At 32.5% G+C, this 14547-nt stretch overlaps 1 protein-coding gene and 1 long non-coding RNA gene across 2 annotated transcripts in view; both read left to right on the plus strand.

Annotated features, from left to right (window-relative positions):
* LOC110447075 (phosphoinositide 3-kinase adapter protein 1-like) overlaps positions 1-11737 on the plus strand; it is a 17411-nt gene extending 5674 nt beyond the window's left edge. Inside the window, exons 4-13 of the mRNA XM_021492499.1 lie at positions 659-910; positions 1196-1392; positions 5456-5552; positions 5929-5997; positions 6174-6317; positions 6422-6726; positions 7050-7113; positions 7764-7852; positions 8319-8447; positions 9173-11737. Of these exons, the coding sequence (XP_021348174.1) occupies positions 659-910; positions 1196-1392; positions 5456-5552; positions 5929-5997; positions 6174-6317; positions 6422-6726; positions 7050-7113; positions 7764-7852; positions 8319-8447; positions 9173-9268 (1442 nt within the window). The 3' untranslated portion in view covers positions 9269-11737. The remainder of the gene's footprint in view (positions 1-658; positions 911-1195; positions 1393-5455; positions 5553-5928; positions 5998-6173; positions 6318-6421; positions 6727-7049; positions 7114-7763; positions 7853-8318; positions 8448-9172) is intronic.
* Positions 11738-13190: 1453 nt separating this feature from the next.
* Positions 13191-13738, plus strand: LOC110447076. Its single transcript, XR_002462553.1, has 2 exons — positions 13191-13304; positions 13336-13738. It is a non-coding gene; the product is annotated as an uncharacterized LOC110447076 (long non-coding RNA).
* Positions 13739-14547: the final 809 nt, after the last annotated feature.

Here is a 14547-nt window from a genome sequence, read left to right on the forward strand (position 1 = left end):
TGTTTTATGAATAAACACGATGTTTTGGAAATATTTATCAAAAGAAATTTATACTATGTTGCGAATTACAATTTCGAGATAACCTTCTTTTATTTACGAACTTATGTCTTTGATGCTGAAATTGACAACTTTATAAAAATACATTTTCACTGAAATTATGAAATCTGGGTGTCGGAAAGGTGTAAAATTATTCTTCGGAAAAGAAAAAAAACAGTAGTTGAGCTAGATAAGAAATTATACGGGGGCAGGCTCCTATGGAGAATTAACATTACTGGAAACAGGCCCTTTGAGAAATATCTGATGTTTGAAAATATTGGGTTTCTTTTGCCTTCGGAAGATCAGTGTGAGGTTTACATGCGTGTGTTTTACGTGTATCTTCCTGTACACACAGATCTAGTGATGAACATTAATGTTGACTGATAGTATATTTTATAAAATGCTAGCGTCAAGTTGTCATTAGTCTTTCCGGGCTTTGAAAATCCTGCTACTAGATTTTGCACAAAACACAAAATTTTCTTGAAATACGCGGAAAACGTCTGTGCCTCCAAATGTGTATTAGCTGTAGTATAATACTTATGTATATCATGTAGCTTTTAACGAAAGTTCTAGTCGAATCGAAATTTCATGATCTCTCACTCATTGGAATTCTTCTTTCCAGGTGAAAACGAGGGTAAAAGTAGGCTGAAGGTGTACACAAATGGCACATACTTCGGAGAACACCCTATTACCGTCATACTACCGACGCTTAACCCTTACCAGGCTCCAGCTTTTCTCTCCCAAATTCTGCGAGTACCAACAGATAACAGGGATGCGCTAGACAAAGCCTTAGCCAAAGTTTACCAGACCAGTCTCCCGGAGGATGATGCTTTAGAATGTATTCTTGGGGACTTCTACGACGATGCATTGCCACGTAAGTAATATCACGTGTTCTAACTCTGTATGAATTTTATAAATCCTTTTTAAATACATTTGCAAGAAAAGTATTTGTAATTTATATATTTTTTTTTGTATACATGTATATATTATTTAGATTTTTTCCCAAGATAACGTTTTCTGTCATATCTACTGAAATAATATGTGTATAAAAACGGGTATAGACAATGTGTGTTATCTTTTTACACAAACTAAGTATCGGTTTTGCATACAAATATATTAGCATGAACTTCTACCAATCTTTCATTTAATGTTTACACAGAACGAAGCAAGCATGAAATACCCACGCTTCTTCATTTTGCCGCCAAAAATGGACTGAGTGAGCTGTGTTCTTTGCTCCTTGACACACCTGGTTCGTTGGCAGCCTTTCAACAGGAGAACCGAGACGGCTATGACCCTGCTGATCTGGCAGACAAACACGGGCATACAGAGCTATGCGATTACCTTCGAGCCTTTGTCGTAAGTTTTGTACTATAATACTTTCAACTATCAAAAGTATTTTATTGACAATACATATATAATACAAACATATAAGTTAACATTAAAGAAGATATTAGAACATTATTGACAAAAGAATAAGACAACAGGCTTTGCCTATATCTGTCTTCTATTTCCGGTAGCTATGTACAATGCTTAAATATATAAAATGTTGCGATTCGTTTTCCTCTCACATTCATGCACACCCACACCCACTATAATACCATGTTGAGAATTCTACAATTTATACAAAAATGGAATATAATAACTGTAAATAACCAGTAGACGTACAGTACGTATAACACGTTTGTTTAAGCGAATGACTATAGCGAATGTTAATAGGGTCGGAAGAAACGACACGAATCGCAAAGCTCAGAGAAGTGAGCTCATGATCAGTCATCATATACTGAAGCCAAATTGTAGCTATTCTATTGTTGTTAGTATGTGAAGTAGTAGACCGTGAGTTTGTACTCATGTTATCTTCCTGGTTCATTTTAAATGACGTTCTTGTTTTCTTACTTTACATTTTTCATGAAAATGTCAATTCAATCTATTAATAGTTTGGGAAAGTACAGCAAACAGGGTGTGCGTCATTCGGCAATAGCATTTAGCACTACTTTTTACTTAACTAAAACCTTTAAATGTGAATATCCAGATCGACACAAATTGGTACGAAACCTCAGACTAGCCATTTTAAGTTTGAGATAGTATTGTCATCTTTATCTATATTATTTGTTAACATTTTTTTCTTTCGGCAAATAATCTGTTCAAATAAACATTATCATTATTTGGAATAAATGAACTTTGGCTTCAAAAGTTTATTTAATATTTAGAGATATACTTACCATCCCCCATCACTCATGTGAAGTGTTGTTTTTTTCCCAGAATCTGTGTGACGCCATAAAAAAAATCTTCTTAAACATGTTTATAAAAAGCAATTTGGGATTGACTGAAAATTCACCAGAACGTGACTGAATCAGTGATATACTATCCTTCCGGTAATGTATTGCCTATTGAAGTCGGCCGCAGTGAATATTTAGACGTGTATATATCCCTACTGAAACAGTCATCTATGAAAGCACCCTTTGGCAAATAAGATTCTATACGGAGATATACATAATGAATTTGCCTAATTTTGACCAGGTATGCCCGTGTTTATTAGGCACGTTTTATATCGAGCAAATTGCGCATAATTACTTTTTCTATAAACAAGATTCACCGTATGTTTATTAAAAAGATAATGTATGTGTATTATATATTGCTTCCTGCTATTAAATGTTTTGTTTGGGTTTAGCTTCATCAGAAATGGTAGAATTGTCACATGTGATAATGTGTTACAACCAAGGCCCCATAAATAAAAATGACCCAGTGCGTTTTTGATAAGTGCTACTATGTTGTAACATACATTATTATCATACTATATTGTAATCATACTATATTGTTATCATACTATATTGTTGATATACAAATTTGTTTTCATACTATATTGTTGACAAACATTGTTATCAAACTTCGTAGTTGATATACATTGTTATCATTCTATATTGTTGACATACATTGTTATCATACTATATTGTTGATATACACTGTTATCAACTTCTTTGTTGACAAACATTGTTATCATACTATATCGTTGACAAACATTGTTATCATACTATATCGTTGACATACATTGTTATCATACTTCTTTGTTGACAAACATTGTTATCATACTATATCGTTGACAAACATTGTTAGCATACTATATTGTTGACAAACATTGTTATCATACTATATCGTTGACAAACATTGTTATCATACTATATCGTTGACATACATTGTTGTCATACTATATCGTTGACAAACATTGTTATCATACTATATCGTTGACATACATTGCTGTCATACTATATTGTTGACAGACATTGTTATCATACTATATTGTTGATATACACTGTTATCAACTTCTTTGTTGACAAACATTGTTAACATACTATATCGTTGACAAACATTGTTATCATACTATATCGTTGACAAACATTGTTAGCATACTATATTGTTGACAGACATTGTTATCATACTATATCGTTGCCATCCATTGTTATCATGCTATATTGTTGACATACATTGTTATCATACTTTATCGTTGACATACATTGTTATCATACTATATCGTTGACAGACATTGTTATCATACTATATTGTTGACAGACATTGTTATCATACTATATCGTTGCCATCCATTGTTATCATGCTATATTGTTGACATACATTGTTATCATACTATATTGTTGACATACATTGTTATCATACTATATCGTTGACATAAATTGTTATCATACTATATCGTTGACATACATTTTTGTCATACTATATCGTTGACAAACATTGTTATCATGCTATATTGTTGATATACATTGTTATCATACTATATTTTTGACATACATTGTTATCATACTATATTGTTGACACACATTGTTATCATACTATATTGTTGACAGACATTGCTATCATAATATATTGTTGATATACATTGTTATCATACTATATTTTTGACATACATTGTTATCATACTATATTGTTGACAGACATTGCTATCATAATATATTGTTGATATACATTGTTATCATACTATATTGTTGACAGACATTGCTATCATAATATATTGTTGATATACATTGTTATCATACTATATTGTTGCCATACATTCTTATCATACTATATTGTTGACAAACATTGTTGTCATACTATATTGTTGATATACATTGTTATCATACTATATCGTTGACAAACATTGTTAGCATACTATATTGTTGACAGACATTGTTATCATACTATATTGTTGACATACATTGTTGTCATACTATATTGTTGATATACATTGTTATCATACTATATCGTTGACAAACATTGTTAGCATACTATATTGTTGACAGACATTGTTATCATACTATAGTGTTGATATACATTGTTATCATACTATATTGTTGACATACATTGTTGTCATACTATATTGTTGATATACATTGTTATCATTCTATATCGTTGACAAACATTGTTATCATACTATATCGTTAACAAACATTGTTATCATACTATATCGTTGACATACATTGCTGTCATACTATATTGTTGACAGACATTGTTATCATACTATATTGTTGACAGACATTGCTATCATAATATATTGTTGATATACATTGTTATCATACTATATTTTTGACATACATTGTTATCATACTATATTGTTGACACACATTGTTATCATACTATATTGTTGACAGACAGTGTTATCATACTATATTGTTGATATACATTGTTATCATACTATATCGTTGACAAACATTGTTAGCATACTATATTGTTGACAGACATTGTTATCATACTATATTGTTGACAGACATTGCTATCATAATATATTGTTGATATACATTGTTATCATACTATATCGTTGACAAACATTGTTAGCATACTATATTGTTGACAAACATTGTTATCATACTATATCGTTAACAAACATTGTTATCATACTATATCGTTGACAAACATTGTTAGCATACTATATTGTTGACAGACATTGTTATCATAGTATATTGTTGACAGACATTGTTATCATACTATAGTGTTGATATACATTGTTATCATACTATATTGTTGACATACATTGTTCATACTTCTTTGTTGACAAACATTGTTATCATTCTATATTGTTGACATACATTGTTATCATACTATCTCGTTGACAAACATTGTTATCATACTATAGTGTTGACAGACATTGTTATCATACTATATCGTTGCCATCCATTGTTATCATGCTATATTGTTGACATACATTGTTATCATACTATCTCGTTGACAAACATTGTTATCATACTATAGTGTTGACAGACATTGTTATCATACTATATCGTTGCCATCCATTGTTATCATGCTATATTGTTGACATACATTGTTATCATACTATATCGTTGACAGACATTGTTATCATACTATATTGTTGACATACATTGTTATCATACTTCGTTGTCGTCGTACTATATTTACACACGATTCTGTAATACAGGACGTGGAGACCACTGTTCAAGCATGTGAAGACATTTATTTGGAGATGAGTGGCAGAAGTCTGTATGCAAACCAGCACGAATTGAACGTACAGACAGGTACGCATACTTGGAATGACGAATTATAAACATCGATAATAACTATCTAGAAATCAATTATACGCCAGCGTCAGATAGAACAAGTTTGTTCTTAAAAGTTAACACAAGAAAAGGAAAAGGTGCCGAGGTAAAATTTAAATAAAACGATCCCTTCATAATAACAAGTGTTCCGGAAGTGCAAACGTCCTACATACAACATGCGGTGTCTTCCGTCCAACTTTGCAAAACATAATGTAGACATATTTTTGTATGAAATCATAAACCTAGTTAGTATAGCTCCTTTTATATTTTTATATTCCTTCACGCACTTTTGAACAATTGGATCAAATGGCTTGATTGAAGGTGACAACATCGATATATTTTATTTTTATTTCAGATCCACCTCCAAAACAGCTTCGTGATGATGACACATTCAACGTAGATCTACCACAACCACTTTCACGATGTAAGTAGCGTATAGCATAGATACATTATTTATCAACTTTAAGGTCAAATACACTGCAGTCTTTGCATCATCAGGAATTTCCAATATCTGTATCTGATGTAAAACCTGTCATAGGAATTTAACTCCTAATTATTTAACGATAGCCAATAAAATCAATTGGTTTTCTTTCCTACCAGCTCCTAGAAAAAGCAGACGTCACAGCGAACCGACGCCCAACTCATCACGCCCACCACTCCCCGCTCCAAGGAAATCTCCTGGAAAGCGACATCAGACACCTGAGGAATTCATGGGGATGACAGACCCAAACCCCCAGACTTCCGGTAAGTGACGTCACAGATAGTTTGTTGATATTTACTGTCCTCAAGTAGTCAAGTTCATCAAAACTAATAGTAAGGTGTGTTACAGTATTTTTGTTTTGTTTCAGGAAGATCAGCAACTTTAGGCAGTACTAGTTCCGCTGCAGAAAGTGAACTAATTGGCATCCTTTCTGCAGTCAAAGATGGAGAGTTCACTCTCAGCGAAGCAGAACGTTTATACGAATCATGGAAAAAACATAATCACTCCCATTCCGTATCCATGAAAGAACGTAAAGAGGGCCTGGATACGTTGAGAAATGAATACGTTACCATGTTCGATCTCGTCAAGGAAAAGAACAAAGAAAAGGGCGTTTTCAAGAAAATCAAGAATAAGCTGGTCAAAAAGAAGTCGCAACAAGATCTAAAAATATCGGTAAGATTGTGAAATAACTGCAAAGACATAAATGTTTCCCTATACTCATAGCTACTCGTATTTGTGAATACATTGTAAATTACTTTATGATATTCATGTTTACTTTACTTTATTAATGAAACTCAGTAAAGGTTGTAGATATTGAAGTTGCTAACTAATTTCTCGTTTTTCTTTATTTCAATATAATTCCTTTATATCGCGAACTATTAATGCATTGTAACATGCGTGTGAGATGATGCTGCCAAGAATTTCATAACCCTTGATGAACAGCATTTGATACCTAATGAATAAAAGAGTTAAACTTTGTGCTTTATTCGAAACAGACACCCACCCTCCTGAGAGGAAGCACGACATCTCAACATGTTTATAATCGCAACAGTGGTTCTAGTAAGTTATTTTAATAGTTAGATAAAACATTTAATAACATTTCACCTTTACGTAAGATTAAATCCATGCATCTTTTCGATATTATGATATATTACTAGATAAATGGTATGACTTAAAGAAGGTTTTATGCTTTTACTATTTTTGCTATTACTTTCCAGTGATATTTTACTGCGAGGTATAGAAACTAAAAAAAATCAATAAAAATAGCAAAACCTTCGGGCCGCGAAAATATTTCTGTCTATATTATCGGAATAATACGGAAGAGCATAAGAGCAATGAAGTAAAAAAAAACGGAATTCATTTCGTTTCTAGGTATGCAAATATCATGAGATATTATGTTCAAATCCAAATTTCCCATCCTTTAAAAATCGATTTTCGTTTTGGTGGATACTTTTCCGTATAGACATCCTTGATATACCGCACGCTAAATTTTATAGTTTGTGACTCTCAACTTTTTCTTAATAGAATAATGAAAATTGCTGATTATCAACTTATAAATACAAAAATCGATAGTGATTGCTGCTAATGAATATAAATTCTTTTTTCTTTATCCTTATACATGTATTTCATTTGAGTTCACATTGAACTAAAACTGTATCCAAAATCATAAAAATGTAATTAATTACTGTATACATGATATATAATTACAGGTGATGGCAGCAGGGCATCCGGAAGTAGTCAGGCCTCGGCCTCGAGTTACGACATGGGCTTCGCCGGAAGTGATTCTGACGACCTTCTGGTAAATATAAGAAATTCCTGTTCCATCTCATCTGATCAAGACCTGGCATCTTCTTTGATCGAACAATTACTAAGATACACACCTCAATATTCAAATCTTAAACATATCTTATTGGCTTCTGATACAACCACATATCCTAAAAGTATAATGACAAATTTGAAACTGAAAATTCCTGTTCCATCTCATCTGATCAAGACCTGGCATCTTCTTTGATCGAACAATTACTAAGATACATACCTCAATATTCAAATCTTAAACATATCTTATTGGCTTCTGATACAACCACATATCCTAAAAGTATAATGACAAATTTGAAACTGAAAATTCTGTGTGAATTTGACATAGTTTAACAATGTATATAAAGCTGCTGTTATTCAACAATAATAAACATGATAAGTCAGACTCACCATAGCTACTAGGATACGATGGTCAGTTTCTCTAACTTTTACCTTGATACATTTTATAGGATGAAGACGAGGAAGAATCTTCGGGAGAAGAAGCTTTCCACACGAGGAAGTCCCCTGTCGCTAGTAAAGAGGCTGAGGCGGGGGAAGTGCAGATGAGGCTGTCAACATCATCCAACCATTCACGAGAGGTAAAGTGACTGTGTATCATGTTTGACTGGTACTGTCTTGTTACTGTTACGTTCACATGTGTCAGCGTGAAATGTTAAAGATGGTTGACTAGCATAAAACATAGCCGAACTTAAAAATTCTTTTATTCTTCAGAATCTTGTTACTGGTGTGTCATTGCTAAGATTATAATCTATTTATGAAAGAGCGAGTATTAATAGAAACAAGGTTGTGTTATACAGCTAACTAGTATTTCCAAAATAATATAATAAGCCATGTGAAAATGGTGCTGTGCATTGAAACCAACTTGGTCTTATTTCTTAAAGCATAAGGAAGTATAATTGTTTGGAAGTTTTTGATATCAATAAAGATAGTTTCAAACACTGATGACTTATCATTGGTAACAGAAGGTATATGATTTCAAAACTAACTTATCAAATAATACCTACCATGCAGTTGTAACATGAAAATAACCAGTACATGATTCTTACTTAATGAATGTGCGATTTAAAATCCAAATCAACAAAGATAAATATCATAACTGAATGTCGAATGACGTATATTTTCTCTCAAAATCCATGTTTTGCGTACTTATCTTATCTAAAAGATAAATCTTCTTCGCACAGGAAATACAGCAAAAGCCTGTTAAATGTCATAAAAATCATTTCAAACAAATAACAAATAAAGCCTTCAGTTGCTATCACATTAAGAGTTTTTTTTTATTTATTTCAACCACTCTCTACTCCAGGCACGTAAGACGATGCGCCTTGAATTCCTAGAGACCGCAAGGTCGTTTGACGACGAGGCGCCGCCTCTACCACCGAGGACCTACAACCAGTGTTAAACGCCCGTGAAGACTACTCGTCGAAGAAATTGCAAGCGACCTGTTATATTATCTGGCTTAAAAAGTTTCCGATATATATACAGATCAATCTATTTGTTTCTGAGAAGACATGATGCGTGCTTTCCGTTGTGACAAGTTCCTATCAGCATTGAGCTCTTTTCAAGAAAAACATTATTTGTGAGTCCAAGCGTGACCAGTTCCTATCAGCGTAGAGCGCTTATACAAACTACATTATATTTGTGATTCTAATTATGAACCATTCACATTCATACATTCCCGAAATATTTGTGTTTCACATCGTAACACTTAAATAACAGTGGACCAGTTCTACTCTGATCACGACTTGTGTTCTATTGTGAGGAACATTTAATGACAAACAAAAGTGTGTGCTTTATGCTGCGACATATTGAATCTTTTCCTCGTGGGAATTAGCTTAAAGTCTGGCCAGAGGATACAAAGTCAGCTTTAGCAAATTTAACATGCCTTTATTTATCTTTATAATAATATGCATTTTTAAATTTTTAATCATAAACTTTTTTTTTTTTTTCATTTTGCTACAAAAAAATATCTCATTTTCAGACACCTCTATGATAACATTGTATCCTTGTTCAGCCAGTATTTGCCCTCGACTTCCATCTTGTCATTTGTGTAAGCACGTGTGTCACGTGTATCTACTTTGTGTGTTTAGTATTAAGGATCCCGTACCACTGCCAAAAACTGTAACAAAGTGTTGGAAGCTATTTACCGGTAAGACTGTAGTATTGATAAATCATTACTGAAAAGAAAACCATACCTTACGAGACGTTCATGAGAAATAACGATATAAATAAGATATTATAATATCGCTCTCGCTGATTAAGCTACCCGCCAGTCAGAAGTGTTCTGACCACATTTTCTACAGTTTTATCCAAACGGAAGTTAAGGGGCGGGTGGGGGGAGGGGGTTACTGTATAAAGGATAAAACAAGGTACAGTGGGACGGGGAACCTTAAACAGATTGATAAGAAAAGTGCAATATATATTTATATATTATGAAAGCAGAAAAATGATCCTGACGGACGATAAAGGTAGAACTATGATGTATTAAATATATCTTAAGATACTATAAATAATTTTAATATATAAGTTTAGTAACAAAAAACAGCCTAGCGTGTATATCACGATAACAATGTATATGTGTTGTTATACTTCATCTAGCCTCTAGTCTGATATAATTTCGTCATGTATGCAAACATCGTTTACTCTGATTTCGAAAACATGTGAACTTCATCATCAAGACCCTTTTTGTTTTACCAAACAGTAGTACAGATTGCACGTTGATTTTTTGAGAAATGATATTCACATCTTTGGTACTTAAATTTGTATTGTAAATAAAATCCGCTTATGACAGTGATTATTTTCGCGGTGTTACTTAAAAAAAACTCATTTCAGAGATCTAATTTCGAAACAAATGAAGCTAATGATGTTCTCATTGACTCAGTATCAACTCTCTTTGAGAGTCAACGAGAAAATATTTATATCACAATAAAAAAACATAAAACATTACTTATAAACATATTGCTGTTACCTGCACGATGTATGTGAAAGTAACTTTCGCGTATAACCTTTAAGCTTATTACACTAGAAAACATTTTTTTCAAATCAAATCTACATATGCAAGAATTAGAAAGTGATAAATGAAATATTACTGTCACGAAATCTATATGAAAACACGAAATGCATTCTTGAGAAATAATAACAGTATTAACGCTTACTATGGCATTGATAGGCTGGCTTAGTATGTTTTATACGTATTGATTAAATAAATAATGTTATATAAACACAAAGATAATGTTATATAACCCATCCTGTGAACTTTACGTTAGTCAAAAGTAACTGTGATATCTTTTTCAGTATTTTAGTTATTGGTGCTTATATAGCCTATGACATTTAAATATATTGATGTAAATAAGTGACAGATAATAAATGTACTATTACATAAGTAATGACGGTTTCACCAGTTAATGTAACATTATAACAGAATTTTCGAGACGTAGAGCTAAATTTGTACTTCATTTTAATGCAAGTTTGAGAGTGATAACAGTATAGTTATTTGATACTTACGCTGAAACGCCTATAGGTGCCTTATATATAATGCGTATAGCTATCGTTACTATGATCTTTTATTTGAAATTCAGTTAAATCTCTTTCAACATTTATTTGAAATGTATTGCATTATTTAACTTCCGTATCCAATTCATCATGAAACTAAGATTTCTGTTTAAAATAACAATAAACTCTAACTATGTTATCACGCGGATGCAAGACATCGTAATGTTGTGTTGTATCATCAATGAACAATGTATACAACGACGAACAATGTATAAAGTACAGTGAACGATGTATACAACGAACAATGTATAAAGTATAGTGAACGATGTATATAGTACAGTGAACGATGTATACAACGAACAGGTATACAGTGAACAATGTATACAACGAACAATGCATACAACGAACAGGGATACAGTGAACGATGCATTCAACGAACAATGTATACAACAAACAAGCATCTAGTCAACAGTGTATACAATAAACAATGTATACAACAAACAAGCATCTAGTCAACAGTGTATACAATAAACAATGTATACAACGATGAATGTATACATGTACAGTGGACGATGTATACAACGAGCAGGTATACAGTGAACAATATATACGGTGAACAATGTATACAATTAACAATGTATACAATGAACAATGTATTGTATACAACGAACAGGTATTCAGTGAACAATGTATAAAACGAACAATGTATACAAGGACGAACAATGTATAAAGTACAGTGAACGTTGTATACAACGAACAGGTAAACAGTGAACGATGTACACAACGAACAATGTAAACAACGAACAATGTATAAAGAACAGTGAACGATGAATACAACGAACAATGAATACAACGAACAGGAATACAGTGAAAAATGTATACACCGAACAATGTATAAAGAATATTGAACGATGTATACATGTACGATGAACGATGTATACATGTACGATGAACGATGTATACATCGAACAGGTATACAGAGAACAATGTATACATGTACGGTAACGATGGATACAACGAACAATGAATACAACGAACAATGAATAAAGTATAGTGAACAATGTATAAAACGAACAATGTATAAGGTATAGTGAACGATGTATACATGTACGGATGTATACATGTACGGAGAACGATGTATACAACAAACAAGCATCTAGTCAACAGTGTATACAATAAACAATGTATACAACGACGAACAGTGTATAAAGTACAGTGAACGTTGTATACAACGAACAACGTATAAAGTATAGTGAACAATGTATATAGTACAGTGAAAGATGTATACAACGAATAATGTATAAAGTATAGCGAACGATGTATACAACAAACAAGCATCTAGTCAACAGTGTATACAATAAACAATGTATACAAAGAACAGGAATACAGTGAACGATGTTGTGTTGTATCATCAATGAACAATGTATATAGGACAGAGAACGACAAATACAAAGAACAGGAATACAGTGAACGATGCATACAACGAACAGGGATACAGAGAACAATGTATACAAGGAACAATGTATACATTGAACAATGTATACAGTGGACAATGTATACAACGATGAATGTATACATGTACTGTGAACGATGTATACAACGGACAATGTATAAAGTACGGTGAACGATGTATACATATACAGTGAACGATATATACAATGAACAATGTATACAAAGAACAATGTATACAGCGAACAATGTATACACGTACAGTGAACGATGTATTGTATCATCAATGAACAATGTATTGTATACAACGAACAGTTATACAGTGAAAAATGTATACACCGAACAATGTATAAAGAATATTGAACGATGTATACATGTACGATGAACGATGTATACATGTACAGTGAACGATGTATACAACGAACAATGTATACAACGAACAATGTATACAACGAACAATGTATACATGTACGGTGAACGATGTATACAACGAACAGGTATACAGTGAACGATGCATACAACGAACAGGTATACAGTGAACGATGTATACCACGAACAGGTATACAGTGAACGATGTATACAGTGAACAATGTATATAGTACAGTGAACGATGTATACAACGAACAGGTATACAGTGAACGATGTATATAGTACAGTGAACGATGTATACATGTACGGTGAACGATGTATACAACGAACAGGTATACAGTGAACGATGTATACAACGGACAGGTATACAGTGAACGATGTATACAACGAACAGGTATACAGTGAACGATATATACAATGAACAATGTATACAATGAACAATGTATACAATGAACAATGTATACCTGCATTATTCCTTGATGGAAGAATTGGATTGTTACATAACGTATATAATTTTAAATTGTTGCAAACATTCTGATTTAATAAAAAAGACATTAATTTATATGGCTGTCAGTTGTTTTTACATACAGTAAAGTAGATATTGAGTTTTTCTATTCTTCTTCCTGCAGAAAGTGACTTTAAAACGCCGATCAAAAGGATAACGGCAACAAGAGACATGAAACCTACGAAAATTTAAAGTTGATAAGCTTTTTTATCACAACCAAACTAACATATACATATTATGCCTTATAAAACCAAATAAAGAACTGATTAAACCGGATCTGCAGATATCGACCATACTTTTGGTATCTTTCAAAATCTTTGTATTCTATGAAGAGCTTCGTGTCCCTGGTAATCGTTGATGAATATATATTATAACGAGAAAAGTTTTGTAAATAAAATAATCGCTTTTTATGACCAATTAAAAAGTAAGTAAACGGAAAAGTAGTCGAGTTCCACATTTTCGGTTTTGAAGGATGTCCTGTCACCGCTGAACATACATTATATGGCATTGAACTAGATACCAATAGAAATCCTGATAACATTTCAGAATTATTTCCTTTTATCTACTCTTAATAAACACTGGCATGTAACTCAAAGGCAATACAAATAAATTAATGATGCAATTTATGTGAAAGAGAATATCCAAATGAACAAGAGGCCCAATGGGCCTGAATCGCTCACCTGGTTTTAATCACACACTTGTAATCTTAAAAGTGGACTAAAATAAAACTACAGGCAGAATATCAGTGTTTGATTCATAAAAACATGTGACGCCTGTGACCTTGAATGTCGAACAAGGACATTAGGTTGAACAGAGTATATAGTCTTCAAACCTAGCATGCTTCTAGCAAAATATCTGGACCTTTT

Source organism: Mizuhopecten yessoensis, unplaced genomic scaffold, assembly GCF_002113885.1.
Source record: "Mizuhopecten yessoensis strain PY_sf001 unplaced genomic scaffold, ASM211388v2 scaffold3151, whole genome shotgun sequence".
NCBI lineage: Eukaryota > Metazoa > Mollusca > Bivalvia > Pectinida > Pectinidae > Mizuhopecten > Mizuhopecten yessoensis.